Source organism: Tachyglossus aculeatus, chromosome 5, assembly GCF_015852505.1.
Source record: "Tachyglossus aculeatus isolate mTacAcu1 chromosome 5, mTacAcu1.pri, whole genome shotgun sequence".
NCBI lineage: Eukaryota > Metazoa > Chordata > Mammalia > Monotremata > Tachyglossidae > Tachyglossus > Tachyglossus aculeatus.
In genome coordinates, this window is record NC_052070.1 from 5,853,763 (window position 1) to 5,879,352 (window position 25,590).

At 47.7% G+C, this 25,590-nt stretch overlaps 1 protein-coding gene across 2 annotated transcripts in view; it reads right to left on the reverse strand.

Moving 5' to 3' along the window:
* RASSF2 (Ras association domain family member 2) overlaps positions 1-25,240 on the reverse strand; it is a 33,973-nt gene extending 8,733 nt beyond the window's left edge. The window contains exons 1-7 of one of the 2 annotated variants that reach the window (XM_038746971.1): positions 25,155-25,240; positions 21,183-21,258; positions 20,058-20,209; positions 17,156-17,250; positions 11,806-11,966; positions 7,411-7,512; positions 4,410-4,461 (exon numbers count right to left, since the gene is read on the reverse strand). In XM_038746971.1, coding sequence (XP_038602899.1) covers positions 4,410-4,461; positions 7,411-7,512; positions 11,806-11,966; positions 17,156-17,250; positions 20,058-20,209; positions 21,183-21,258; positions 25,155-25,213 — 697 coding nt within the window. In that variant the 5' untranslated portion in view covers positions 25,214-25,240. The remainder of the gene's footprint in view (positions 1-4,409; positions 4,462-7,410; positions 7,513-11,805; positions 11,967-17,155; positions 17,251-20,057; positions 20,210-21,182; positions 21,259-25,154) is intronic. The other variant, XM_038746972.1, reaches the window with a different exon arrangement.
* Between the last annotated feature and the right edge of the window lie 350 nt (positions 25,241-25,590).

The following is a 25,590-nucleotide window of genomic DNA, read 5'->3' on the forward strand; positions in this document are numbered from 1 at the left end:
TGGTGTAGTTGATAGAATTTTGTCTTGTTTTGTTGTGTGTCTCCCCCTTCTAGACTGTGAGCCCGTTGTTGGGTAGGGACCGTCTCTATAAGTTGCCGACTTGGACTTCCCAAGCGCTTAGTCCAGCGCTCTGCACACAGTAAGCGCTCAATAAATACGATTGAATGAATAGAATCCGGGCCCTGGGAGTCACAAGGTCATGGGTTCCAATCCCACCTCCACCCCTTGTCTGCTGGGTGACCTTGGACAAGTCATTTCACTTCTCTGGGCCTCAGTTCCCTCGTCTGGGAAACGGGGATGGACAAACAACTATGTCCAATCCGATTTGCTTGTATCCACCCCAGCGCTTAGTACAACACCTGCACATAAGCACTTAACAAATACGACAATTATTATTATTATAAGTAATAATAATAATAAATACCACTGATTGATTAATTTTGTGCTTAAAAATTTGCACTCAGTGGGAGCTTAATAACTATACTGCTTCTACTAAAACAGAGAGGCAGAAGGGAGTGTCTTCTGCTTAACAAATATCATCATTATTATTATCATCATCATCATCAATCGTATTCATTGAGCGCTTACTGTGTGCAGAGCACTGGACTAAGCGCTTGGGAAGTACAAATTGGCAACATATAGAGACAGTCCCTACCCAACAGTGGGCTCACAGTCTAAAAGGGGGAGACAAAACCAAACATACTAACAAAATAAAATAAATAGAATAGATATGTACAAGTAAAATAAATAAATAAATAGAGTAATAAATATGTACAAGCATATATACATATATACAGGTGCTGTGGGGAAGGGAAGGAGGTAAGATGGGGGGATGGAGGGGGGACGAGGGGGAGAGGAAGGAAGGGGCTCATTATTATTATTTATATATTATATATATTATATTATATTATTATCATTATTATAATCACTCGAACACTATTTGTAACCAGTCATAAAATGTCCGAGCTACACCCGGGCTTAACACACAATAAATGCTTCATTAATGCCCACCCGCAATCAGTGGTATTTATTGAGCGCTTACACTGTGCGCAGCGCTGTACTGAGCACTTGAAACTAAGCCAACTAAAAGGAAGATTTGTTTTGTAACTGACCAATCGATCAGTTGAACTTATTGAGCGCTCACTGTGTGCCGAGCACTGTTCTAAGCGCTTGGGAAAGTACAATATAACACATTCCCTGCCCATAACAGGCGCACAGTCTTGAAGATAATAATAATAATAATAGTAATAATAATAATAATAATAATAATAATAATAATAATAATAATAATAATAATAATAATGGCATTTCTTAAGCTCTTACTATATGTGCAGAGCACTGTTCTAAGCGCTGGGGGGGGAATACAAGGTGATCAAGTTGCCCCACGTGGGGCTCACAATCAATCCCTATTTTACAGATGAGGTAACTGAGGCTCAGAGAAGTTAAGTGACTTGCCCAAGGTCACACAGCCGTCATGTGGTGGAGTCGGGATTAGAACCCAGGACCTCTGACTCCAAAGCCCGTGCTCTTTTCACTGAGCCACGCTGCTTCCAAGTCGAGAGGGAGCAAATCAATGATATTTACTGAACACTTACTGGGTGGAAAAGCACTTTCCTAAGCAGTTGGGAGAGTATAATGGCTCGGGGGCAAGACCCCAGGCTTGGGAGTCAGAGGTCATGGGTTCTAATCCCGCCTCCGCCACTTGTCTGCTGTGTGATCTTGGGCAAGTCACTTCACTTCTCTGGGCCTCAGTTCCCTCATCTGTAAAATGGGGATTAAGACTGTGAGCCCCACATGGGACAACCTGATCACCTTGTATCTACCCAAGCGCTTAGAACAGTGTCTGGCACATACTAAGCACTTAACAAATACCATCATTATTATTATTATTATAATCAATCCACATTTATTGAGTGCTTACTGGGTGCAGAGCACTGTACTAAGTGCTTGGGAGAGCATACGGTAACGGTCGGGAGACATATTCCCTGCCCACAAGGAGCTTATAGTCTAGAGGGGGAGACAGGCAACCACATAAATAAAGTAAATAATTAAAATAAAATAAATAATGGATATAGAATAAAATAAATAAAATAAAATATATTACTATTAAAATAAAATAAAATTAATAATTAATAATATATTAATAATTCTACTAATAATAAATATTATGATATATGCGATAAATAACATTATAATTAAAATATTAATAATGTTAATAATATATTAATAATGATTAATGATTAAAATAAAATATTATTAAAAAATAATGGATGGAGCCTGGCCCTGGGAGTTTGAAGGTCATGGGTTCTAATCTCGGCTCCGCCACGTGTCTGCTGTGTGACCTTGGACAAGTCACTTCACTTCTCTGGGCCTCAGTTACCTCATCTGTAAAGCGGGTGTGCGGACTGTGAGCCCCATGCAAGGCGGGGGACTGTGTCCAACCCGATTTGCTCAGATCCACCCCAGCGCTTGGTACAGTGTGTGGCAGAGTAAGCGCTCAACAAATACCACAATTATTATTATATGGACATAAAATGCTGTGGGGTGGAGGGTGGGGTGAATTCATTCATTCAATCGTATTTACTGAGCGCTTACTGTGTGCAGAGCACGGTACTAAGCGCTTGGGAAGTACAATTCAGCAATAAAGAGAGACTATCCCTGCCCACAACGGGCTTACAGTCTAGAAGGGGGGAGACAGACAGCAAAACAAGTCCACAGTCATCAGTAGCATCATTATAAATATTCAATCAATCAATCGTATTTATTGAGCGCTTACTGTGTGCAGAGCGCTGTACTAAGCGCTTGGGAAGTACAAGTTGGCAACATATAGAGACGGTCCCTACCCAACAGTGGGCTCACAGTCTAAAAGGGGGAGACAGAGAACAAAACCAAACATACTAACAAAATAAAATAAATAGAATAGATATGTACAAGTAAAATAAATAAATAAATAAATAGAGTAATAAATATGTACAAACATATATACATATATACAGGTATATACATATATGTGTATATATATGTATATATATATATTCATTCAGTCAATCGTATTTATTGAGTGCTTACTGTGTGCAGAGTATTGGACTAAGCGCTAAACAGGGAAGCAGCGTGGCTCGGTGGAAAGAGCCCGGGCTTGGGAGTCAGAGGTCATGGGTTCTAATCCCGGCTCCACCACTTGTCAGCTGTGTGACTTTGGGCAAGTCACTTCACTTCTCTGGGCCTCAGTTCCCTCATCTGTAAAATGGGGATGAAGACTGTGAGCCCCACGTGGCCCAACCTGATCACCTTGTATCCCAGCGCTTAGAATCAATCAATCAATCATATTTAGTGAGCGCTTACTGTGTGCACAGCACTGTACTAAGTGCTTGGGAAGTCCAAGTTGGCAACATATAGAGACGGTCCCTACCCAACAGTGGGCTCACAGTCTGGAAGGGGGAGGAACAGAACAGTGCTTTGCACATGGTAAATGATTAACAAATGCCATCCTCATTATTATTATCATTATTAAATCATTAATAGAAATAAAAAGAATTATAACTATAAATATGTTCATATATACACAAGTGCTGTGGGGCGGGGGGGTAGAGCAGAGGGAGGGAGTCGAGGCGATGGGGAAGAGGGGGGAGGTGGGGGGAATATCACACAGTCGGCGCTCAATAAATACGATCGAGTGAATTGAATGAATCAAGTGCTCGAAGGGTCTCAGTTCCCTCATCTGGGAAATGGGGATGAAGACTGTGAGCCCCCCGTGGGACAACCCGATTACCTTGTATTTACCCCAGCGCTTAGTACAGTGCTAGGAGGCCTTCCCAGACTAAGCCCCCTCCTTCCTCTCTCCATCCCCCCATCTTACCTCCTTCTCTTCCCCACAGCACCTGTATAGATGTATATATGTTTGTACAGATTTATTACTCTATTTATTTATTTTACTTGTACATATCTATTCTATTTATTTTATTTTGTTAATATGTTTGGTTTTGTTGCCTGTCTCCCCCTTCTAGACTGTGAGCCCACTGTTGGGTAGGGACCGTCTCTAGATGTTGCCAACTTGGACTTCCCAAGCGCTTAGTACAGTGCTCTGCACACAGTAAGCGCTCAATAAATACGATTGATGATGATGATGATGATTTTGTTGATACGTTTGGTTTTGTTCTCTGTCTCCCCCTTTTAGACTGTGAGCCCACTGTTGGGTAGGGACTGTCTCTATATGTTGCCAACTTGTACTTCCCAAGCGCTTAATACAGTGCTCTGCACACAGTAAGCGCTCAATAAATATGATTGATTGATTGATTGATTAACGAGAAAGGTTGTCGTTGTTTCAGACTGGCCGAGCCTGCCCGAATGCCCGCTTGATGAAGTAAGAGCCGTCCAGGAGAGGGTAAGAAGGTTTAAGTGCCCACACTTACCTCCGCTGGTGTGGACAACGTACAAGGCGAATTCTTCGGCAGAATTTTCGATCTGAGGTAAAGGGAGAGTGGAAAAAAAAAGCAGATTTAAGGACTGATTTAAGATTTAAGATTCATTCACTCATTCAATCGTATTTATTGAGCGCTTACTGTGCGCAGAGCACTGGACTAAGCGCTTGGGAAGTCTAAGTTGGCAACATATAGAGACGGTCCCTCCCCAACAGTGGGCTCACAGTCTAGAAGACTGTTATGACTTCTTAATAATAATAAAAATAATAATAATAGAGAAGCAGCGTGGCTCAGTGGAAAGAGCCCGGGCTTGGGAGTCAGAGGTCATGGGTTCTAATCCCGGCTCCGCCACATGTCTGCTGTGTGACCTTGGGCAGGTCACTTAACTTCTCTGAGCCTCGGTTCCCTCATCTGTAAAATGGGGATTAAGACTGTGAGTCCCACATGGGAAAACCTGATCACCTTGAAGCCCCCCAGCACTTAGAATAGTGCTTTGCACATAGTAAGTGCTTAACAAATGCCATCATTATTATTATTGTTATAACGGCATTAAGTGCTTACTATGTTTAAAGGACTGTTCTAAGCACTGGGGAGGTTACAAGGTGATCAGGTTGTCCCACATGGGGCTCACAGTCTTCATCCCCATTTTACAGACAAGGCAACTGAGGCCCAGAGAAGTTAAGTAACTTGCCCAAGGTCACACAGCTGACAATTGGTGGAGCCAATTGGGCTCACTTTTTGACTGTGAGCTCACTGTTGGGTAGGGACCGTCTCTATATGTTGCCAACTTGTACTTCCCAAGCGCTTAGTACAGTGCTCTGCACACAGTAAGCGCTCAATAAATACGATTCATTGATTGATTGATTGATTGGAGCTGGGATTTGAACCCAGCCTAGCCTTGGACTCGGGACCCACGATCCTTTGCCTGAGAAGTAGCGTGGCTTGGTGGCAAGAGCCTGGGCTTGGGAGTGGGTTCTAATCCCGCCTCCGCCACTTGTCTGCCGTGTGACCTTGGGCAAGTCGCTTCACTTCTCCGGGCCTCAGTTGCCTCATCTGTAAAATGGGGATGAAGACTGTGAGCCCCCCGTGGGACAACCTGATCACCTTGTAACCTCCCCAGCGCTTAGAACAGCGCTTGGCACATAGTAAGCGCTTAACAAATACCATAATTATTATTATTATTACAATTATTATTGCCTGGAAGGACAAAAATGGCGGGGGGGGGATTGGTGCGGGGCAACATGGTCTAATGGAAAGAGGAGGGGGCCGGGAGCCAGGAGACCCGGGTTCTAATCTCGGCTCTGCCGCGTGACCTTGGGCAAGTCACTTCACTGCGACTCAGTGACCTCATTTGGAAAATGGGAAGTGAGACCGTGAGCCCCATGTGGAACAGGGACTATGTCCAACCCGCTGACCTCGTATCTACTCCAGCGCTTAAAACAGTGCTTGGCACATAGTAAGGACTTAACAAATACCATTATTATTATTATTATTATTATTCTAGTTCCGACTCTGCCCCAGGCCTGCTGTGGGAGCTGGGACGGCTCGCTTAACCTCTCTGGGCCTCCGTTTCCTCGTGAGCTAAATGGGACAGGCGTTACCTGGGTCTGTCTGATAATAATAATAATAATGATGATGGCATTTATTAAACGCTTACTATGTGCAAAGCACTGTTCTAAGCACAGGGGAGGTTACAAGGTGATCAGGTTGTCCCTCGGGGGGCTCACAGTCTTCATCCCCATTTTCCAGATGAGGTCACTGAGGCCCAGAGAAGTGTCTTCTAGACTGTGAGCCCACTGTTGGGTAGGGACCGTCTCTTTATGTTGCCAACTTGTACTTCCTGGAGCTGGCTAGAGAAGCAGCGTGGCTCAGTGGAAAGAGCCCGGGCTTTGGAGTCAGAGGTCATGGGTTCAAATCCCGGCTCCGCCACTTGTCAGCTGTGTGACTTTGGGCAAGTCAGTTAACTTCTCTGGGCCTCAGTTCCCTCATCTGGAAAATGGGGATTAATCAATCAATCAATTATATTTACTGAGAGCTTACTGTGTGCAGAGCACTGTACTAAGTGCTTGGGAAGTCCAAGTTGGCAAAATATAGAGATGGTCCCTACCCAACAGTGGGCTCACAGTCTAGAAGGGGGAGACAGAGAACAAAACAAAACATATTAACAAAGTAAAATAAATAGAATAGATATGTACAAGTAAAATAGAGTAATAAATATGTACAAACATATATATATATATATATGTATATATATATATATATATATATATATATATATATACAGGTGCTGTGGGGAAGGGAAGGAGGTAAGGCGGGGGGAGAGAGTAAGCCCCCCGTGGGACAACCTGATCACCTTGTAACCTCCCCAGCGCTTAGAACAGTGCTTTGCACATAGTAAACGCTTAATAAATGCCATTATTATTATTATTATTATTCCCAAGCGCTTAGTACAGTGCTCTGCACACAGTAAGCGCTCAATAAATACAATTGAATGAATGAATGAATGACTTGCCCAAAGTCACACAGCTGAAAATTGGCGGAGCCGGGGTCTGAACCCATGACCTCTGACTCCAAAGCCCGGGCTCTTTCCACTGAACCATCCTGCTTGGGCCCAGTTGCCCATCGGGGCTTTTTTTTAAAAAAAATGGCATTTATTAAGCACTTACTATGTGCAAAGCGCTGTTCTAAGCGCTGGGGAGGCTACAAGGTGATCAGGTTGTCCCTCGGGGGGCTCCCAGTCTTCATCCCCATTTTACAGATGAGGTCACTGAGGCCCAGAGAAGTGAAGTGACTTGCCCCAAATCACCCAGCTGACAACTGGCAGAGCCGGGATTCGAACCCACGACCTCTGTCTCCAGAGCCCGGGCTCTTTCCACTGAGCCACGCTGCTTCTCCAAGGCTTCGAGGAAGGAAGGCGTCGGGGGGCGGCCAACAGAGCCCGGCCGGCTACCTTCTGGACGGACCCTTGGAGGGAAGGGAGGGGAGCACTTGCCTTGAACTTATTGAGCAGCAGCCGGAGCACCTGAGGCGCTGTCATGGAGCTGTTGACGCGGACATTGGTGACGGAGCCGTAGGCCGGGGTGAACACGGATGTCTGCCAAGGGGAAGAATCAATCAATCAATCAATCGTATTTATTGAGCGCTTACTATGTGCAGAGCACTGTACTAAGCGCTTGGGAAGTACAAATTGGCAACACATAGAGACAGTCCCTTCCCAACAGTGGGCTCACAGTCTAAAAAGTGGAAAATGGGGAGGATGACAGTGAGCCCCACGCGGGACAACCTGATCAACCTGTATCCCCCCCAGCGCTTAGAACAGTGCTTTGCACAAAGTAAGCGCTTAACAAATGCCATTATTATTATTATTATTATTATTATTATATCAGACACTATACTAACTGCCGGAGTAAGTACAAGCAAATCAGACTGGACAGAATCCACGTCCCCGGTGGGGCCGTCAGGCCAGGGGTCGGGGCGAGACACCCCCCTTTCACACCCCCAGCCCCGACCCGCTTATGACAGCAGCGTGACTCAGTGGAAAGAGCCCGGGCTTGGGAGTCAGAGGTCATGGGTTCAAATCAATCAATCAATCAATCAATCGCATTTATTGAGCGCTTACTGTGTGCAGAGCACTGCACTAAGCCCTTGGGAAGTCGGCAACACATAGAGACAGTCCCTACCCAACAGCGGGCTCACAGTCTAGAAGGGGGAGACAGAGAACAAAACCAAACATGCTAACAAAATAAAATAAATAGAATAGATATGTACAAGATAAATAAATAAATAAATCCAGGCTCCGTCGCCCGTCAGCTGTGTGGCTTTGGGCAAGTCACTTCACTTCCCTGGGCCTCAGGTACCTCATCTGGAAAATGGGGATTGAGACTGTGAGCCCCATGTGGGACCACCTGATCACCTTGTATCTTCCCCAGCGCTTAGAACGGCGCTTTGCACACAGTAAGCGCTTAACAAATGCCATCATTCTTCTAGACTGTGAGCCTATTGTTGGGTAGGGACCGTCTCTATATGTTGCCAACTTGGACTTCCCGAGCGCTTAGTACAGTGCTCTGCACACAGTAAGCGCTCAATAAATACAATTGAATGCATGAATGACACCTGTTTTGTTTTGTTGTCTGTCTCCCCCTTCTAGACCGTGAGCCCATTGCTGGGTAGGGACCATCTCTATATGTTGCCAACTTGGACTTCCCAAGCGCTTAGTCCAGTGCTCTGCACACAGTAAGCGCTCAATAAATACGATTGAATGAATGAATGACACCTGTCTCCATGTTTTGTTTTGTTGTCTGTCTCCCCCTTCTAGACTGCGAGCCCATTGTTGGGTAGGAACCATCTCTATATGTTGCTGACTTGGAATTCCCAAGCGCTTAGTACAGTGCTCTGCACACAGTAAGCGCTCAATAAATACGACTGAATCATCATCATCAATCGTATTTATTGAGCGCTTACTGTGTGCAGAGCACTGTACTAAGCGCTTGGGAAGTACAAACTGGCAACATATAGAGACAGTCCCTACCCAACAGTGGGCTCACAGTCTAGAAGGGGGAGACAGAGAACAAAACCAAACATATCAACAAAATCATCATCATCATCATCAATCGTATTTATTAAGCGCTTACTGTGTGCAGAGCACTGCACTAAGCGCTTGGGAAGTCCAAGTTGGCAACATCTAGAGACGGTCCCTACCCAACAGTGGGCTCACAGTCTAGAAGGGGGAGACAGAGAACAAAACCAATCATACTAACAAAATAAAATTAATAGAATAGATATGTACAAGTAAAATAAATAAATACAGTAATAAATATGTACAAACATATATGAATGAATGAATGAATGAGGGCTGGGGGTCGGAGAGCCGTGGGTCGGGGTTCAGGAGGGCCTGGGGGTCGTGGGGCCGTGGGTCAGGGGTCAGGAGAGTTGGGGGTTGGCGTCAGGGAGACCCCCAAGGGTCGGGGGTCGGGGTTCGGGAGGGTCAGAGGTCGGATGATCGGAAAGGTTGGGAGCCAGGGGTCGGGAACCGGAGAATGAGGAGGAGGGCCAGAGGGTGAAGAGAGCAAGGGTGTGGACGGTGAGACGGATCAGGGGTGAAGAACCCGGGCTTTGGAGTCAGAGGTCATGGGTTCAAATCCTGGCTCCACCAATTGTCAGCTGGGTGACTTTGGGCGAGTCGCTTGACTTCTCTGGGCCTCAGTTCCCTCATCTGTCAAATGGGGATGAAGACTGTGAGCCCCCCGTGGGACAACCTGATCACCTTGGTACCTCTCCAGCACTTGGAACAGTGCTTGGCACAGAGTAAGCGCTTAATACATGCCCTTATTATTATTAAGAGGGTGAGGAGGACTGGGGGGAGACGGGGGAGGAGGGCCAGAGGACGAGGAGGGTGAGGAGGGCCAGAGGGCGAGGAGAGTGAGGAGGACCAGAGGGCGAGGAGGATTAGGAGATATGTTGCCAACTTGTACTTCCCAAGCGCTTAGTACAGTGCTCTGCACACAGTAAGCGCTCAATAAGTACGATTGAATGAATGAAAGAATATTTAGTTTACTTGTACATATTTATTCTATTCATTTTATTTTGTTAATATGTTTTGTTGTCTTTCTTTCCCTTCTAGGCTGTGAGCCTGCTGTTGGGTAGGGACCGTCTCTATGTGTTGCCAATTTAGACTTCCCAAGCGCTTAGTACAGTGCTCTGCACCCAGTAAGCGCTCGATAAATCCGATTGAATGAACGAATGAATGAACATTTATTTTACTTGTACATATTTATTCTATTTATTTGATTTTGTTAATTTGTTTTGTTGTCCGTCTCCCCCTTCTAGACCGTGAGCCCGCTGTCGGGGAGGGACCGTCTCTACGTGTTGCCAACTTGGACTTCCCAAGCGCTTAGTCCAGGGCTCTGCACACAGTAAGCGCTCAATAAATATGATTGACGATGATGAGCCCACTGTTGGGTAGGGACTGTCTCTATATGTTGCCAACTTGGACTTCCCAAGCGCTTAGTCCAGTGCTCTGCACCCAGTAAGCACTTGATAAATCCGATTGAATGAATGAATGAATGAACATTTATTTTACTTGTACATATTTATTCTATTTATTTGATTTTGTTAATTTGTTTTGTTGTCCGTCTCCCCCTTCTAGACCGTGAGCCCGCTGTCGGGTAGGGACCGTCTCTACGTGTTGCCAACTTGGACTTCCCAAGCGCTTAGTCCAGTGCTCTGCACACAGTAAGCGCTCAATAAATACGATTGACGATGATGAGCCCACTGTTGGGTAGGGACTGTCTCTATATGTTGCCAACTTGGACTTCCCAAGCGCTTAGTCCAGTGCTCTGCACCCAGTAAGCACTCAATAAATCCGATTGAATGAATGAATGAATGAACATTTATTTTACTTGTACATATTTATTCTATTTATTTGATTTTGTTAATTTGTTTTGTTGTCCGTCTCCCCCTTCTAGACCGTGAGCCCGCTTGTTGGGTAGGGACCGTCTCTATGTGTTGCCAACTTGGACTTCCCAAGCGCTTAGTCCAGTGCTCTGCACACAGGAAGCGCTCAATAAATACGATTGACGATGATGAGCCCATTGCTGGGTAGGGACTGTCTCTATATGTTGCCAACTTGGACTTCCCAAGCGCTTAGTCCAGTGCTCTGCACCCAGTAAGCGCTCGATAAATCCAATTGAATGAATGAATGAATGAACATTTATTTTACTTGTACATATTTATTCTATTTATTTGATTTTGTTAATTTGTTTTGTTGTCCGTCTCCCCCTTCTAGACCGTGAGCCCGCTGTCGGGTAGGGACCGTCTCTACGTGTTGCCAACTTGGACTTCCCAAGCGCTTAGTCCAGTGCTCTGCACACAGGAAGCGCTCAATAAATACGATTGACGATGATGAGCCCACTGTTGGGTAGGGACTGTCTCTATATGTTGCCAACTTGGACTTCCCAAGCGCTTAGTCCAGTGCTCTGCACACAGTAAGCGCTCAATAAATACAATTGACGATGACGAGCCCACTGTTGGGTAGGGACCGTCTCTATATGTTGCCAACTTGGACTTCCCAAGCGCTTAGTCCAGTGCTCTGCACACAGTAAGCGCTCAATAAATACGATTGACGATGACGAGCCCACTGTTGGGTAGGGACTGTCTCTATATGTTGCCAACTTGGACTTCCCAAGCGCTTAGTCCAGTGCTCTGCACGCAGTAGGCGCTCAATAAATACGATTGACGATGATGAGCCCACTGTTGGGTAGGGACCGTCTCTACATGTTGCCAACTTGGACTTCCCAAGCGCTTAGTCCAGTGCTCTGCACGCAGTAGGCGCTCAATAAATACGATCGACGAGGAGGAGGACCAGAGGGCGCGGAGGGCCGGGGCTGACCTTGTGGTTGTAGAAGTGGCCGTTGATGGAGAAACGGTGGCGCTTGATGCGTCGCTGGTCTCCGGGGGTCCGCACGTTCCCGCGGCGCCGGACGCCCACATCACTGCGGGTCCGCAGCAGCTGCGGGGCCTCCTCGGCCAGCGGCTTCAGCCCGCCGCTTCCTGCTCGCAGGCCGCGCGAGGAGGTCGGACCCGGGGTGGGCCGGAGACAGGGGTCTTAGACTGTGAGCCCACTGGTGGGTAGGGACCGTCTCTATATGTTGCCAATTTGTACTTCCCAACCGCTTAGTACAGTGCTCTGCACACAGTAAGCGCTCAATAAATACGATTGGCGATGACAGAGGGGGACAGGGGGAAAGGGGGAGGCCCGGCCCAAATCCTCAGTGACGGTGGACGGGCCTCCTCGCCGCTCCCCCTTCTCCCCTGGCTTACTGGATCCAGCCCACGCCTGGGAGTCAGAAGGTCTTGGGTTCTAATCCCGGCTCCCCCATAGATCTGCTATGTGACCTTGGGGGAGTCACCTCTCTGGGCCTCAGTTTCCTCATCTGAAGGACGGGGATTAAGAGACTTTTAGGCTGTGAGCCCGCTTTTGGGTAGGGACTGTCTCTATATGTTGCCAACCTGGACTTCCCAAGCGCTTAGTACAGTGCTCTGCACACAGTAAGCGCTCAATAAATACGATTGATGATGACAGAGGGGGACAGGGGGAAAGGGGGAGGCACGGCCCAAATCCTCAGTGACGGTGGACGGGCCTCCTCGCCGCTCCCCCTTCTCCCCTGGCTTAGTGGATCCAGCCCATGCCTGGGAGTCAGAAGGTCTTGGGTTCTAATCCTGGCTCTCCCGTAGATCTGCTGTGTGACCTTGGGGGAGTCACCTCTCTGGGCCTCAGTTTCCTCATCTGAAGGACGGGGATTAAGAGACTTTTAGACTGTGAGCCCACTGTTGGGTAGGGACCGTCTCTATATGTTGCCAATTTGTACTTCCCAAGCGCTTAGTACAGTGCTCTGCACACCGTAAGCGCTCAATAAATACGATTGACGATGACAGAGGGGGACGGGGGAAAGGGGGAGGCACAGCCCAAATCCTCAGTGCCGGTGGACGGGCCTCCTCGCCGCTCCCCCTTCTCCCCTGGCTTAGTGGATCCAGCCCACGCCTGGGAGTCAGAAGGTCTTGGGTTCTAATCCCGGCTCCCCCATAGATCTGCTGTGCGACCTTGGGGGAGTCACCTCTCTGGGCCTCAGTTTCCTCATCTGAAGGACGGGGATTAAGAGACTTTTAGACTGTGAGCCCACTGGTGGGTAGGGACCGTCTCTATATGTTGCCAATTTGTACTTCCCAAGAGCTTAGTACAGTGCTCTGCACACAGTAAGCGCTCAATAAATACGATTGACGATGACAGAGGGGGACAGGGGGAAAGGGGGAGGCACGGCCCAAATCCTCAGTGACGGTGGACGGGCCTCCTCGCCGCTCCCCCTTCTCCCCTGGCTTAGTGGATCCAGCCCACGCCTGGGAGTCAGAAGGTCTTGGGTTCTAATCCCGGCTCCCCCGTAGATCTGCTGTGTGACCTTGGGGGAGCCACCTCTCTGGGCCTCAGTTTCCTCATCTGAAGGACGGGGATTAAGAGACTCTCAGACTGTGAGCCCACTGGTGGGTAGGGACCGTCCCTATATGTTGCCAATTTGTACTTCCCAAGCGCTTAGTACAGTGCTCTGCACACAGTAAGCGTTCAATAAATACGATTGACGATGACAGAGGGGGACAGGGGGAAAAGGTGAGGCACAGCCCAAATTCTCAGTGACGGTGGAAGGGCCTCCTCGCCGCTTCCCCTTCTCCCCTGGCTTAGTGGATCCAGCCCACGCCTGGGAGTCAGAAGGTCTTGGGTTCTAATCCCGGCTCCCCCATAGATCTGCTGTGTCACCTTGGGGGAGTCACCTCTCTGGGCCTCAGTTTCCTCATCTGAAGGACGGGGATTAAGAGACTTTTAGACTGTGAGCCCGCTGTTGGGTAGGGACTGTCTCTTTATGTTGCCAACTTGTACTTCCCAAGCGCTTAGTACAGTGCGCTGCACACAGTAAGCGCTCAATAAATACGATTGATTGATTGATTAAGAGTGTGACCCCTATGGGGGACAGGGACTGTGTCCAACCTGATCACCTTGTGTCTACCCCAGTGCTTAGAACAGTGCTTAGCACATAGTAAATGCTTAACAATTACCATTATTATTATTACCTTCCTCCCCAGCCCTTATTATTACTATTACTGTACTTAATAATAACAATAATAATGAGTCACTTGTCTGGGCCTCAGTTTACTCATCTGAAGAATGGGGATTAAGAGTGTGACCCCTATGTGGGAGAGGGACTGTGTCCGACCTGATCCCCTTGTGTCTACCCCAGTGCTTAGAACAGTGCTTAGCACATAGTAAATGCTTAACAATTACCATTATTATTATTACCTTCCTCCCCAGCCCTTATTATTATTACTACTGTACTTAATAATAATAATAATAATAATAATGAGTCAATTCTCTGGGCCTCAGTTTCCTCATCTGAAGAATGGGGATTAAGAGTGTGACCCCTATGGGGGACAGGGACTGTGTCCAACCTGATTACCTTGTGTCTACCCCAGTGCTTAGAACGGTGCTTAGCACATAGTAAGTGCTTAACAATTACCATTATTATTATTACCTTCCTCCCCAGCCCTTATTATTATTACTACTGTACTTAATAATAACAATAATAATGAGTCACTTCTCTGGGCCTCAGTTTCCTCAACTGAAGAATGGGGATTCAGAGTGTGACCCCTATGGGGGACAGGGACTATGTACTACCTGATTACCTTGTGTCTACCCTAGTGCTTAGAATAGTGCTTAGCACATAGTAAGTGCTCAACAACTACCATTATTACTATTACCTTCCTCCCCAGCCCTTATTATTATTATTACTGTACTTAATAATAACAATAATAATGGGTCACTTCTCTGGGCCTCAGTTTCCTCATCCAAAGAATGGGGATTAAGAGTGTGACCCCCTATGTGGGACAGGGACTGTGTCCAACCTGATTACCTTGTGTCTACCCCAGTGCTTAGAACAGTGCTTAGCACATAGTAAGTGCTTAACAACTACTATCATTATTATTATTACCTTCATAAGTGCTTAACAACTACCATTATTATTATTACCTTCCTCCCCAGCCCTTATTATTACTATTACTGTACTTAATAATTACAATAATAATGAGTCACTTCTCTGGGCCTCAGTTTCCTCATCCGAAGAATGGGGATTAAGAGTGTGACCCCTATGGGGGACAGGGACTGTGTCCAACCTGATTACCTTGTGCCTACCCCAGTGCTTAGAACACTGCTTAGCACATAGTAAGTGCTTAACAACTACCATTATTATTATTACCTTCCTCCCCAGCCCTTATCATTATAACTACTGTATTTAATAATAACAATAATAATGAGGCACTTCTCTGGGCCTCAGTTTCCTCATCTGAAGAATGGGGATTAAGAGTGTGACCCCTATGTGGGACAGGGACTGTGTCCAACCTGATCACCTTGTGTCTACCCCAGTGCTTAGAAGTGCTTAGCACATAGTAAGTGCTTAACAACTACCATTATTATTATTATTACCTTCGTAAGTGCTTAACAACTACCATTATTATTATTACCTTCCTCCGCAACCCTTATTATTATTACTACTGTACTGAATAATAATAATAATAATAATGAGTCACTTCTCTGGGCCTCAGTTTCCTCATCTGAAGAATGGGGATTAAGAGTGTGACCCCTATGGGGGACAGGGATTGTGTCCAACCTGATTACCTTGTGTCTACCCCAGTGCTTAGAACAGTGCTTAGCACATAGTAAGTGCTTAACAACTACCATTATTATTATTATTATTACCTTCTTAAATGCTTAACAACTACCATTATTATTATTACCTTCCTCCCCAGCCCTTATTATTATTATTACTGTACTTAATAATAACAATAATAATGAGTCACTTCTCTGGGCCTCAGTTTCCTCATCTGAAGAATGGGGATTAAGAGTGTGACCCCTATGTGGGACAAGGACTGTGTCCAACCTGATCACCTTGTGTCTACTCCAGTGCTTAGAACAGTGCTTAGCACATAGTAAGTGCTTAACAACAATTATTATTTTTATTATTACCTTCCTCCCCAGCCCTTATTATTATTACTGTACTTAATAATAATAATAATAACGACAGTATTTGTTAAGCGCTTACTATGTGCTAATAATAATAATAATAACAGTGATGGTATTTGTTAAGCGCTTACTATGTGCAAAGCACTGTTCTAAGCACTGGAGAGGTTACAAGGTGATCAGGTTGTCCCACGGGGGGCTCACAGTTTTTAATCCCCATTTTCCAGATGAGGGAACTGAGGCACAGAGAAGTTAAGTGACTTCCCCGAAGTCACACAGCTGACAGTAGGAGGAGCCAGGATTTGAACCCATGACCTCTGACTCCAAAGCCCTGGATCTTTCCATTGAGCCACGCTGCTTCTAAGCACTGTTAAGCACATGTGCTAAGCACTGTTCTAAGCATTGGGGGAGATACAAGGTAATCAGGTTGTCCCACGTGGGGCTCACAGTCCCCATTTTAGCTTATTATGGTAATATAATGATGGCATTTATTAAGCGCTTACTATGTGCAAAGCACTGTTCTAAGCACTGGGGAGGTTACAAGGTGATCAGGTTGTCCCACGGGGGGCTCACAGTCTCAATCCCCATTTTACAGATGAGGCAACTGAGGCCCAGAGAAGTGAAGTGACTTGCCCAAAGTCACACAGCTGACAATTGGCGGAGCCGGGGTTTGAACCCATGACCTCTGACTCCAAAGCCCGTGCTCTTCTCCACTGAGCCACTGCTGCTTCTCTAATGTCTGTCTCCACTCTGCCTTAGACTGGAAGCTCGCTGTGGGCAGGGAACGTGTCTGTTTACCGTTCTATTGGACTCTTCCAAGCGCTTAGCACAGTGCTCTGCACACAGCAGGCACTCAATAAATACAATTGAATGAATGAACGAATGCCAAGCACTGTTATAGGCGCTGGGGCAGCTACAAGTTAATCAGGTTAGACCCAATCCCTGTCCCATACGGGGCTCACACTCTTAATCCTCATTTTCCAGATGAGGTAACTGAGGCCCAGCGGAGTGAAATGACTCATCCAAGGTCACCCGGCAGACACGTGGCGGTGCCGGGATGAGAACCCAGGGCCTCCTGACGCCCAGGCCATTAAGCCACGCTGCTTCTCACCACGGCCTCCTCCTCGCGGCCTCCCCGCAGCCTCGTCCCCGGCCCGTCCCGTCCCCCCGGAGCCCCTCTCACCGCCGGGGCTGGGCATCCGGCCTCCGTCCGCCGAGGCCTCGGTGTCCGTGATCTGGATGTCGGGGATGGGGAGGGGAGCGGGAGCAGGCCCGGACCTTGGCGGGGAAAGCGGGAAGTCCGACGGCAGGGTCCGGCCTCGACGGTCCTCGCGACGCGGAGGCCGGACGGGAGAACGCGACCCCCGGGAACCAGCCCGGTCCGGGGGTAGCAGGGACCACTTGGACTCCCTTTTCCAGAACCGCCCAACCTCCACCACACCAAAGCACCCCAGCACCTTCTCACTGGGCCTCCATCTCACCACTGTCCACATCCTGCCTCCGGCCTGGAACGCCCTCCCTCCTCAAATCCCCCAGACAACGACTCTCTCCCCACTTCAAAGCCTTACTGAAGGCCCATCTCCTCCAGGAGGCCTTCCCTGACTTACTCCTTCCATTCAACCCCCCTCCCAGCCCCACCCCTTTACGTCCATCTCCGTCATCTATTTATTTCTATTCCTGTCTTCCCCTCCCTCTAGACCATCAGCTTGTTGTGGGCAGGAAATGTCCCTGTGTATTATTGTATTGTCCTCTCCCAAGAGCCTAGCACAGTGCTCTGCACACAGTAAGCGCTCAACAGATACGACCGAATGAACGAATGAATGGATAACCCCCTCCGGCCTCTCCCCCGCCTTACTTCCTTTCCCTCCCCAAAGCACCTGTATATATGTATATATGTTCGTATGTATTTATTACTCTATTTATTTTATTTGTACATATTTATTCTATTTATTTCATTTTGTTAATATGTTTTATTTTGTTCTCTGTCTCCCCCTTCTAGACTGTGAGCCCACTGTTGGGTAAGGACCGTCACTATATGTTGCTAACTTGTACTTCCCAAGCGCTTAGTACAGTGCTCTGCACACAGTAAGCGCTCAATAAATACAACTGAATGAATGAATGAATGAATTCAAGCCCCCTCCCAGCCCCACCCCACTTACGTCCATCTCCGTCATCTATTTATTTCTATTCCTGTCTTTCCCCCCACTAGACCATCAGCTCTCTGTGGGCAGGAAATGTCCCTGTGTATTATTGTATTGTCCTCTCCCAAGAGCCTAGCACAGTGCTCTGCACACAGTAAGCGCTCAACAGATACGACCGAATGAACGAATGAATGGATAACCCCCTCCGGCCTCTCCCCCGCCTTACCTCCTTCCCCTCCCCACAGCAACTGTATATATGTTTGTACGTATTTATTACTCTATTTTATTTGTACATATTTATTCTATTTATTTTATTTTGTTAATATGTTTTATTTTGTTCTCTGTCTCCCCCTTCTAGACTGTAAGCCCACTGCTGGGTAGGGACTGTCACTATATGTTGCCAACTTGTACTTCCCAAGCGCTTAGTACAGTGCTCTGCACATAGTAAGCACTCAATAAATACGATTGAATGAATGAATGAATGAATGAATTCAACCCCCCTCCCAGCCCCACCCCACTTATGTCCATCTCCATCATCTATTTATTTCTATTCCTGTCTTTCCCCCCACTAGACCATCAGCTCTCTGTGGGCAGGAAATGTCCCTGTGTATTATTGTATTGTCCTCTCCCAAGAGCCTAGCACAGTGCTCTGCACACAGTAAGCGCTCAACAGATACGACCGAATGAACGAATGAATGGATAACCCCCTCCGGCCTCTCCCCCGCCTTACCTCCTTCCCCTCCCCACAGCAACTGTATATATGTATATATGTTTGTACGTATTTATTACTCTATTTATTTTATTTGTACATATTTATTCTATTTATTTTATTTTGTTAATATGTTTTATTTTGTTGTCCGTCTCCCCCTTCTAAACTGTGAGCCCACTGTTGGGTAAGGACCGTCACTATATGTTGCCAACTTGTACTTCCCAAGCGCTTAGTACAGTGCTCTGCACACAGTAAGCGCTCAAAAAATACGACTGAATGAATGAATGTATGAATGAATGAATGAATGAATGAATGAATTCAACCCCCTCCCAGCCCTACCCCACTTACGTCCATCTCCGTCATCTATTTATTTCTATTCCTGTCTTCCCCCCCTCTAGACCGTCAGCTCTCTGTGGGCAGGAAATGTCCCTGTGTATTATTGTATTGTCCTCTCCCAAGAGCCTAGCACAGGGCTCTGCACACAGTAAGCACTCAACAGATCAATCAATCGTATTTATTGAGCGCTTACTGTGTGCAGTGCACTGTACTAAGCGCTTGGGAAGTACAAGTTGGCAACATAGAGAGACAGTCCCTACCCAACAGTGGGCTCACAGTCTAAAAGTCTAACAGATACGACCGAATGAACGAATGAATCAATCAATCAATCGTATTTATTGAGCGCTTACTGTGTGCAGAGCACTGTACTAAGCGCTTGGGAAGTACAAGTCGGCAACACATAGAGACAGTCCCTACCCAACAGTGGGAATGAATGGATAACCCCCTCCGGCCTCTCCCCCTTCCCCCCCTTCCCATCCCTCCCGCCTTACCTCCTTCCCCTCCCCACAGCACCTGCATATATGTTTGTACGGATTTATTACTCTATTTAGTTACTTATTTTATTTGTACATATTCATTCTATTTATTTTATCTTGTTAATATGTTTTGTCTTGTTGTCCGTCTCCCCCGTCTAGACTGTGAGCCCGCTTTTGGGTAGAGACCGTCTCTATATGTTGCCAACTTGGACTTCCCAAGCGCTTAGTCCGGTGCTCTGCACACGGTAAGCGCTCAATAAATACGATTGAATGAATGAGTGAATGAATGAATGAATGAATGAATGAATGAATGAATGATGGTGGCCAACTCCCTCTCTCCAGAGCCCCCCAACTCCCACCTCGCCAACACTCCCTCCCCTTCCCGCCGAATGCCACCCGTGGGTGGCAGGGAGCGGCACTGACCCGTGGAGGCCGAGGTTGCAGCCGGAGTGCCAGGAGGAAGAGGAGGGCGGCGGGCGGACGCGCTCGTAGTCGTCCTGCATCTGCAGGCGGATGGGCCGCCGCAGGCCCCAGGAGATGTTCAGGAGACCCTCCACGATCAGCTCGCCTTCTTCCTGCGGGACAGACGGCAGCCCCCTCGCTTGGGACGCGCTTCCCATCCCGAGACCACCCCATCCCACGATGAACCGGCCTTCCTCTTCCTCATCCGACCCCGTCCCCGTCTTTTCCCGGCCCGACGGGATTTGCGGGCGGCGTTTTGGGCCCAAACTACGAGGGCCGATTCGGGCCCAGAGCCGGAGGCTTCTCTCCCGCGAAGCCCCCTGGGGTTTCCCACGAAGCCCAGGCTTCAGGTCTGAGGACGCGGGTTCAAATCCCGCTCCGCCAATTGCCACGCTGTGTGACTTTGGGCAAGTTCCCTCATCCGGAAAATGGGGATGAAGACTGTGAACCCCCCGTGGGACAACTGGGATCACCTTGTAATAATAATAATAATAATGTTGGCATTTGTTAAGCGCTTACTATGTGCAAAGCACCGTTCTAAGCGCTTGGGGGGATACAAAGTGATCAGGTTGTCCCACGTGGGGCTCACAGTCTTAATCCCCATTTTACAGATGAGGTAACTGAGGCTCAGAGAATTGACTTGCCCAAGGTCACACAGCAGACATGTGGTGGAGCCGGGATTCGAACCCATGACCTCTGACTCCAAAGCCCGGGCTCTTCCCACTGAGCTATGCTGCTTCTCTAACCTCCCCAGCGCTTAGAACAGTGCTTTGCACATAGTAAGCGCTTAATAAATGCTATCGTTATTATTATTATTATTATTTCTTCCGCCCGCTTGCCATTCTTCAACTTCCCTCAGACCAGTGACGGGTCTCCGACGAGGGGCCCGCGGTGACCCGTCCACGAGGGCGAGGGCTCGAAGCGTCGCCACGCCGAGATCGGGGCTTAGGCCCGTGGCCGGCCCGGATGAAATATGCCATCCCTGCCGACCCTCAAGCGCTCAGTCCAGTGCTCTGCACAAAGTAGGCGCTCAATAAATACGATCAAATGAATGAATGAATGACCCCAAGGCCGGGCCTCTTTTACCTCCCGGTGACGAAGCTGCAAGTTCTGCCCTTCGTAGTAGAGGTTGTAGGTCTTCAGATGTAACAGGAGTTCATGCCTTTAAAACGCAAAAGGGAAAGAGGAACGCCCGCAGAGCGTTAGCGCAGTGCCCGCGGGGGATCAATCGTAAATCAATCATATTTATTGAGCGCTTACTGTGTGCAGAGCACTGGACTAAGCGCTTGGGAAGTACAAGTTGGCAACGTATAGAGACAGTCCCTACCCAACAGTGGGGGTGATGTCTTCTAACTTGGAAGGTGTGTCCTGGGGAGTCCAGTCCAGTGTCGGGCACAGAGTGTGTGCCCAGTACAGTGCCCGGCCCCCAGAAGGGGCCCAGCACAATGCCCAGCCCACAGTGGGCACCACGCAAAATGCCCAGCCTCCAGCGGGCAATCAACACGATGCCCAGCACCACAAAGGGCACCCAAAAAGTAACCAGCCCCCCAGGAGGAGCCCAGCATAATGCCTAATAATAATTATTATTATTATTACTATTAATTATCATTATTATTACCACTGAGGGCATGGGATTGTACACTAGGAAGCATGCCTAGCGAAGCAGGGTGGCTCAGTGGAAAGAGCCCGGGCTTTGGAGTCAGAGGTCATGGGTTCAAATAATAATAATAATAACGGCATTTATTCATGGGTTCAAATAATAATAATAAGAAGAAGAACGGCATTTGTTAAGCGCTTAGTATGTGCAAAGCACTGTTCTAAGCGCCGGGGGATACAAGGTGATCAGGTTGTGCCGCGTGGGGCTCACGGTCATCACCCCCATTTTACAGATGAGGGAACTGAGGCTCCGAGAAGTTAAGTGGCTTGCCCAAGGTCACACAGCAGACATGTGACGGCGCCGGGGTTCGAACCCACGACCGCTGATTCCAAAGCCCGGGCTCTTTCCACTGAGCCACGCTGCTTCTCCGGCAATTGTCAGCTGTGTGACTTTGGGCCAGTCACTTCACTTCTCTGGGCCTCAGTTCCCTCATCTGGAAAATGGGGATTAAGACTGTGAGCCCCCCATGGGACAACCTGATCACCTTGTAACCTTCCCAGAGCTTGGAACAGTGCTTTGCACATAGTAAGCGCTTCTAGATTGTGAGCCCACTGTTGGGTAGGGACCGTCTCTATATGTTGCCAACTTGGACTTCCCAAGCACTTAGTACAGTGCTCTGCACACAGTAAGCGCTCAATAAATACAATTGAATGAATGAATAAATGCTATCAATATTTATTTATTGATTTAATAGGCAGGAGACCCATTCCTGCCCTCAAGGAGTTTACAGAATAACAATGATAATAATGGCATTTGTTAAGCACTTACTATGTGCCAAGCACTGTTCTAAGCACTGGGGGTAGATACAGGGTAATCAGGCTGTCCCCCGTGGGGCTCACAGTCTTCATCCCCATTTTACAGATGAGGGAACTGAGGCCCAGAGAAGTGAAGTGACTTACCCAAGGTCACACAGCAGACAAGTGGCGGAGCCGGGATTAGAACCCGCATCTTCTGACTCCCAGGTTAGATGAAAAGCAGTGCGGCCTAATGGAGAGACCAGGGGCCTGGGAGTTGGAGGATCTGGGTTCTAATCCTGACACTGCCAACTGCTTGCTGTGGGAACGCAAGCAATCCTCTAAGCATGGCATAGTGGATAGAGCCCAGGCCTGGCAGCCCGAAGGTGATGGGTTCTAATCCCAACTCTGCACTAGTCTGCTGTGTGACCTTGGGCCTCTCCCTTCACTTAATAATAATAATAATAATGATGGCATTTATTAAGCACTTACTACGTGCAAAGCACTGTTCTAAGCGCTGGGGAGGTACAAGGTGATCAGGTTGTCCCACAGGGGGCTCACAGTCCTGATGACTTCTACTTTCCAATAATAATAATAACAATAATAATAATAATGGCATTTATTAAGCGCTTACTATGTGCAAAGCACTGTTCTAAGCACTGGGGAAGTTACAAGGTGATCAGGTTGCCCCACAGGGGGCTCACAGTCTTAATCCCCATTTTCCAGATGAGGGAACTGAGGCCCAGAGAAGTGAAGTGACTTGCCCAAGTCACACAGCTGACAATTGGCGGAGCCGGGATTTGAACCCATGACCTCTGACTCCAAAGCCTGGGCTCTTTCCACTGAGCCACGCTGCTTCTCTGTGCCTCAGTTATCTCCTCTGTAATATGGGGATTAAGACTGTGAGCCCCACATGGGACAGGGACTGTGTCCAACCCGATTTGCTTGTACCCACCGCAGCGCCTAGTACATTGCCTGGCACATTGCCAGCGCTTAACAAATACCATCATAATTATTCTCCTTGCCTCAGTTTGCTCAACTGTAAAATGGGAATTCAATCCAGGTTCTCCCTCCTATTTAAGACTGTGAGCTCCTGCTGTTGGGTAGGGACCGTCTCTATATGCTGCCAACTTGTACTTCCCAAGTGCTTAGTACAGTGCTCTGCACACAGTAAGCGCTCAATAAATATGATTGAATGAATGAATGAATGAATGAATGTATGCGGGACAGGGACTGTGCTATAATTCTATTTATTTTGATGGTATTGACACCTGTCTACTTGTTTTATTTTGTTGTCTGTCTCCCCCTTCTAGACTGTGAGCCGTTGTTAGGTAGGGACTGTCTCTATATGTTGCCAACTTGTACTTCCCAAGCGCTTAGTACAGTGCTCTGCACACAGTAAGCACTCAATAAATATGATTGAATGAATGAATGAATGAATGCGGGACAGGGACTGTGCTATAATTCTATTTATTTTGATGGTATTGACACCTGTCTACTTGTTTTGTTTTGTTGTCTGTCTCCCCCTTCTAGACTGTGAGCCGTTGTTCGGTAGGGACCGTCTCTAGATGTTGCCGACTTGTACTTCCCAAGCGCTTAGTACAGTGCTCTGCACACAGTAAGCGCTCAATAAATACGATCGATCGATTGATGGTGTCCGACCTAATTAACTCATACCTCCCCGGCGCTTAGAACGGTGCTTGACACCTATTAAGCAGCGTGGCTCAGTGGAAAGAGCCCGGGCTTGGGAGCCAGAGGTGGTGGGTTCTAATCCCGCTCCGCCACTTGTCTGCTGACTTTGGGCAAGTCATCATCATCAATCATATTTATTGAGCGCTTACTGTGTGCACAGTGAGAAGTCACTTCACTTCTCAGCTCCCTCGCCTGAAAAATGGGGTTGAAGGCTGTGAGTCCCCCGGGGGACAACCTGATCGCCTTGCATCCCTCCCGGTGCTTAGAACAGTGCTTGGCACACAGTAAGCGCTTAACAAATGCCATCATTATTAGCATTATTGTTATTATCATTATTATTATTATTAATAACAATAATAATAATAATAATGTTGGTATTTGTTAAGCGCTTACTATGTGCAAAGCACTGTTCTAAGCGCTGGGGTAGATACAAGGTAATCAGGTTGTCCCACGTGGGGCTCACAGTCTTCATCCCCATTTTACAGATGAGGGAACTGGGGCACAGAGAAGTGAAGTGACTTGCCCAAAGTCACACAGCTGACAAGTGGCGGAGCGGGGATATGAACCCACGACCCCTGACTCCAAAGCCCGGGCTCTTTTCCACTGAGCCACGCTGCTTAATATTAATATTAATATTGATTAATTAATAATTAATATTAAATAATTAACAATTAATTATTAACAGGTGCCCTGAAATGAATAAAATGAGGCCACTTTGGCCTCAACCTTTGCCCCAGAGGTGCCTTGGGGGCTTCTTGCAAACCCTTCTAGACTGTGAGCCCGTTGTTGGGTAGGGACCGTCTCTAGATGTTGCCGATTTGTACTTCCCAAGCGCTCAGTACAGTGCTCTGCACACAGTAAGCGCTCAATAGATACGATTGATTGATGGATTCTGTCCCCGGAATGCCCCCGGCCTCCCCTCAGAGCCCCCCACTCCCACCCTCCACCCCGTCGCGCCTCCGCCGTGGCTCTTACTTCGAAATGTACTTGCCAGACCCGCAAGGGACGAGGCCGGTCTGGTTGCCATAATCCATCTTCGGTGTCTCCTCTCATGAGGCGCCAAGAGCTGAGGGGGGAGAGAGCGGAAAGCCACGTCGCATCCCGGGAGAAATCCCGGAATGGGAGGCCGGGATTCTCGCCCCGGGTCCGAGCTGACCGTAATAATAATAACGATGGCACCGGTTAAGCGCTTACTATGTGCCGAGCACTCTCCTAAGCACTGGGGAGGATGCAAGGTGATCAGGTTGTCCCACAGTCTTCACAATTGAATAATAATAATAATAATGGTATTTATTAAGCGCTTACTATGTGCAAAGCACTGTGCTAAGCACTGGGGAGGTTACAAGGTGACCAGGTTGTCCCATGGGAGGCTCACAGTCTTCATCCCCATTTTACAGATGAGGTCATTGTC